At 42.7% G+C, this 5,769-nt stretch overlaps 1 protein-coding gene across 1 annotated transcript; it reads left to right on the top strand.

Moving 5' to 3' along the window:
* Nucleotides 1-5,363, top strand: prlh2r (prolactin releasing hormone 2 receptor). The gene has a single exon (XM_082962835.1). It carries the CDS (start codon nt 66-68, stop codon nt 1,284-1,286), a length of 1,221 nt encoding a protein of 406 aa, XP_082818961.1. The 5' UTR covers nt 1-65; the 3' UTR covers nt 1,287-5,363.
* The last annotated feature ends 406 nt before the right edge of the window (nt 5,364-5,769 follow it).

Here is a 5,769-nt window from a genome sequence, read left to right as displayed (position 1 = left end):
CTGATGTTGGTTTCTCTGATGTTGGTTTCTCTGATGTATTCCCTGTTCTGTTGTGTGTTACAGGGATGGACAACAGGGAGTTTTCTCTGAACTGCTCTTGGGTAGAGAACACATCTCTCCCTGCCTACTCCACATCATCCTCCTCCTCCTTCACTGGGTTGGATCTCCTATTTGACCTGAAGCCCCTATTCATCCCTCTCTACTCCATGGTGATCCTGGTCGCCTGCTCTGGCAACCTCCTGCTGCTCTTCCTCATCGGCCTCAACAAGAAGAGACACAACACCACCAACTTCCTGATCGGCAACTTGGCGCTAGTCGATTTGGTCATGTGCATCTTCTGCGTGCCCCTGACGGCCTCCTATGCCTTCGACAAGCGAGGGTGGCTCTTCGGACGCTTCATGTGCCACTTTGTCACCTTGATGCAGTCGGCGACGGTTTTCGCAGCCGTCTTGTCCCTCACAGCCATTGCAGTGGACCGGTACGTCGTTGTGGCCTATCCCATTCGCAGGCGGGTGGGTTGCCAGTTCTGCTGGGGTTTGGTGGCTGTCATCTGGTTGTGTAGCCTTGCGTTTTCCACTCCCACAGCTCTCCACACTGGCTACCTGGACCTGAGCACCACCGGTCTCCACATGGTCATCTGTGAGGAGTTCTGGCATGGCCAGGAGTGGGGACGCCTTGTCTACTCCTGCTTTGTCCTGCTCTTCTCTTACTTTGTGCCACTCGCCGCTGTATCTGCATCCTACCTCGCTATCTCCTACCACTTGAGACAAAGGAACATTTCTGGTTTGATGGCGGCGGGTCCTGTCTCCAATCAAATTAACTGGGGGCGAAAGAGAAGAAAGACGTTCTGCCTCCTCCTTGTGTCGGTGCTCTGCTTCGCCTTCTCCTGGCTCCCTCTTCAGGTGGTCAATCTCATCCGCGACCTGGATACTGACTTCACCATCCTGGGCAAGAGCCACGTCAACGTTATCCAAGTGTCATGCCACCTGTTAGCTATGAGCTCGGCATGCTACAACCCATTTATCTACGCGTCGCTCCACGACAAGTTCCTGTCCTGCCTGTGTCATCGTGACCTCTTCCCTCGTCACAGAGGAGAGGGGGGTCGAGGACCAAGGGGGAACAGCAGCAGCTTCATGACATCCCACCGACTGCACCGTGTGAACACCTTCTCCACCCTGGGCGACATCCCGGTGGTTCTGGGGAACAAGATGCCACAGGAGAGCTGGCTGTTGCGGCAGGCACATAAGTCCTCAACCACTACAATAATTGACCATAATTACATGTAGTTGGAGTTTGAATGAGGAAGCACCTTATGGCGCATGGGCCAGAGCACTGAAAGCGAAGGATGTATCTGAAATATCAATTTCCTCCCCTTTGACCTCATCCTCTAATTCATTCTGAGAAGGACGTCAGGAGAGAGTAATCAAGAAAGTACTATTGAGATAGAGTCCCTATCGCTGAGAAGTCAACCAACAAAACATTTGTAAATCAGGTGGGATGAGGTTGGCACCAATGTAGCTGACAGCTGCACCTGAACGAGCACGGATCCATGACAAAACAATATATTTCTGAGCTTAGTCACTGTAGTCATTGGTAGAAGATAACTGCCAAAATAAAGGAAACACCAACATAAAGTGTCTTAATAGGGCGTTGGGCCACCACCAGCCAGAACAGCTTCAATGCACCTTGGCATAGATTCTACAAGTGTCTGGAACTGTATTGGAGCGATGCGACACCATTTTTCCATAAGAAATTACATAATTTAGTGTTTTGTTGATGATGGTGGAAAGCACTGTCTGTCTCAGGCGCCGCTCCAGAATCTCCCATAAGTGTTCAATTGGGTTGAAATATGGTGATTGAGACGGCCATGGAATATGGTTTACATAATTTCATGCTCATCAAACCATTCAGTGACTACTAATGCCCTGTGGGTGGGGGCATTGTCATCCTAAAGGGGGCTAGCAAAAATAATGGCCTGCCCAGCATTTTTTATACATGACACTAAGCATGATGGGATGTTAATCGCTTAATTAACTTAATTAAGCACCTGCTTTCAATATACTTTGTATCCTTCATTTACTCAAGTGTTTCCATTATTTTGTCAGTTACCTGTATATCTATGAAAATACAATTTTTGCAGAAATATTTTTAAACAGTTTTGTTGGCCACACAAAACTATCATACTATGAAGCAGATCAAAATGTGGTCATTATCTCACATAATAAACAGGGTAGTTTGGGGCCTGAATGCTAATTGGCTGAAACAGCATTCCAGCGGTGTGTATATCAGACAATATACCACAGGTATGACACAATTTCTTTTTTACTGTTACTGTATATTTATGTTGGTAACGGGCTTATAATAGCAATAAGGCACCTTGGGGGTTTGTGGTATATGGCCAATATACCACGGCTAAGGGCTGTATCCAGGCACTCCGCATTACGTCATGCGAAAGAACAGTCCTTAGGCTGAGTATATTTAAGCAATATGGCACGAGGGGGTGTGGTATATGGCCAATATACCATGACTAAGGGCTGTTCTTAGGCACAACGCAACTCAGAATCGTGGTATATTGGGCATATATCACAAACCCCCTAGGTGCTTTATTGCTATTATAAACTGGTTACCAATGTAATTAGAGCAGTAAAAAGAAATGTTTTGTCAAACCCATGGTACCAAATCAAATTATATTTGTCACATGCGCCGAATACAACAGGTGTAGACCTCACAGTGAAATGCTGACTGACAAGTCCTTAACCAACAATGCAGTTTTAAGAAAAGTAAGTGTTAAGAAAGAATTTAATAAAATAAACTGAAGTAAAACATAGAAAAATAACAAATAACTAAAGAGCAACAATAAAATAACAGTAGCGAGGCTATATACAGGGGGTACCGGTACAGAGTCAATGTGGAGGCTAAATACAGGGGGTACCGGTACAGAGTCAATGTGGATACTATATACAGGGGGTACTGGTACAGAGTCAATGTGGAGGTTATATACAGGGGGTACCGGTACAGAGTCAATGTGGAGACTATATATAGGGGGTACTGGTACAGTGTCAATGTGGAGGCTATATACAGGGGGTACCGGTACAGAGTCAATGTGGAGGCTATATACAGGGGGTACTGGTACAGAGTCAATGTGGAGGTTATATACAGGGGGTACTGGTACAGAGTCAATGTGGAGGCTATATACAGGGGTTACTGGTACAGAGTCAATGTGGAGGCTATATACAGGGGGTACTGGTACAGAGTCAATGTGGAGGCTATATACAGGGGTTACTGGTACAGAGTCAATGTGGAGGCTATATACAGGGGGTACTGGTACAGAGTCAATGTGGAGGCTATATACAGGGGGTACTGGTACAGAGTCAATGTGGAGGTTATATACAGGGGGTACCGGTACAGAGTCAATGTGGAGGTTATATACAGGGGGTACTGGTACAGAGTCAATGTGGAGGCTATATACAGGGGTTACTGGTACAGAGTCAATGTGGAGGCTATATACAGGGGGTACTGGTACAGAGTCAATGTGGAGGCTATATACAGGGGGTACTGGTACAGAGTCAATGTGGAAGCTATATACAGGGGGTACTGGTACAGAGTCAATGTGGAAGCTATATACAGGGGGTACCGGTACAGAGTCAATGTGCGGGGGCACAGGTTAGTCGAGGTAATTGAGGTAATATTTACATGTAGGTAGAGGTAAAGTGACTATGCATAGATTATAAACAGAGAGTAGCAGCAGCGTAAAAATGGGGGTCGGTGGTGGTGGGGGGGATGCAAATAGTACAGATAGCCATGTGATTAGCTGTTCAGGCTTGGGGGTAGAAGCTCTTAAGAAGCCTTTTGGACCTAGACTTGGCGCTCCGGTACCGCTTGCCGTGGGATAGCAGAGAGAACAGTCTATTCAGTAAATGGCTGTTTATTTGACACTACAAGACACTATAAGACACTATACAGTCTGATATACCATGGCTTTCAGCCAACCAGCATTCAGGGCTCCAACCACCCAGTTTATAATGGCCAACATACCACACCCTCTCAGGCCTTATTGCTTAAATAAACATAGGAATCAAATAAACCGCCATTTAATTAATAGAGTGTGGTGTCAATATGCTTCACTGATTGTATTATGGTGTCAGCATGAATAGATTGTGATGTCAATATGATTTACTGAATAGATTGTGGTATCAATATGATTTACTGAATGGATTGTGGTATCAATATGAATAGATTGTGGTGTCAATATGATTTACTGAATGGATTGTGGTATCAATATGAATAGATTGTGGTGTCAATATGATTTACTGAATAGATTGTGGTATCAATATGCTTTACTGAATTAACTGTGGTGTCAATATGAATACATTGTGGTGTCAATATGCTTTACTGAATAGATTGTGGTGTCAATATGAATAGATTGTGGTATCAATATGATTTACTGAATAGATTGTGGTGTCAATATGATTTACTGAATAGATTGTGGTGTCAATATGATTTACTGAATAGATTGTGGTATCAATAGGATTTACTTGTCACGTCCTGACCAGTAAAGGGGTTATTTGTTATTGTAGTTTGGTCAGGACGTGGCAGGGGGGTGTTTGTTTTATGTGGTTCGGGGTTTGTTGATATATGTGTTTATGTAGAGGGGTGTTTGTTTTGAGTATTCCGGGGTTTTGGTTATATTCTGTGTTGTGTATTTCTATGCTCTATCTATGTTGTGTATTTCTTTGTGTTGGCCTGGTATGGCTCTCAATCAGGAACAGCTGTACATCGTTGTTGCTGATTGAGAGTCATACTTAGGTAGCCCTGTTTTCACATGTCCCTTGTGGGAAGTTGTTTTTGCACTGCTAGGGTTAGCCTGCATTACCGTTCGGTTTCTTGTTTTGTTATTTAAGTGTTCTAAATAAAAGATAAAATGAGCACTCAACCCGCTGCGCCTTGGTCCAGTATATACGACGAACGTTACATTACTGAATAGATTGTGGTATCAATATGATTTACTGAATAGATTGTGGTATCAATATGATTTACTGAATAGATTGTGGTATCAATATGATTTACTGAATAGATTGTGGTATCAATATGATTTACTGAATAGATTGTGGTATCAATATGATTTACTGAATGGATTGTGGTATCAATATGATTTACTGAATAGATTGTGGTATCAATATGATTTACTGAATAGATTGTGGTGTCAATATGCTTTACTGAATGAATTGTGGTATCAATATGCTTTTCTGAATGAATTGTGGTGTCAATATGCTTTATTGAATGGATTGTGGTGTCAATATGCTTTACTGAATGAATTGTGGTGTCAATATGCTTTACTGAATGGATTGTGGTGTCAATATGCTTTACTGAATGAATTGTGGTGTCAGTATGGTTTAGTGAATGAATTGTGGTGTCAATATGCTTTAAATGGATTGTGGTGTCAATATGCTTTACTGAATGAATTGTGGTGTCAATATGCTTTACTGAATGAATTGTGGTGTCAATATGATTTTCTGAATGAATTGTGGTGTCAATATGATTTTCTGAATGAATTGTGGTGTCAATATGCTTTACTGAATGGATTGTGGTGTCGATATGTTTACTGAATGAATTGTGATGTCAATATGCTTTAATGAATGAATTGTGGTGTCAATATGCTTTAATGAATGGATTTTGATGTCGATATGCTTAACTGAATGAATTGTGGTGTCAATATACTTTACTGAATGAATTGTGGTGTCAATATGCTTTACTGAATGAATTGTGGTG

This window comes from Salmo salar, chromosome 01 (assembly GCF_965601325.2).
Source record: "Salmo salar chromosome 01, fSalSal1, whole genome shotgun sequence".
Taxonomy (NCBI): domain Eukaryota; kingdom Metazoa; phylum Chordata; class Actinopteri; order Salmoniformes; family Salmonidae; genus Salmo; species Salmo salar.
Note: the sequence above shows the minus strand (reverse complement) of the source record. Positions and strands in the feature narration are given on the sequence as shown.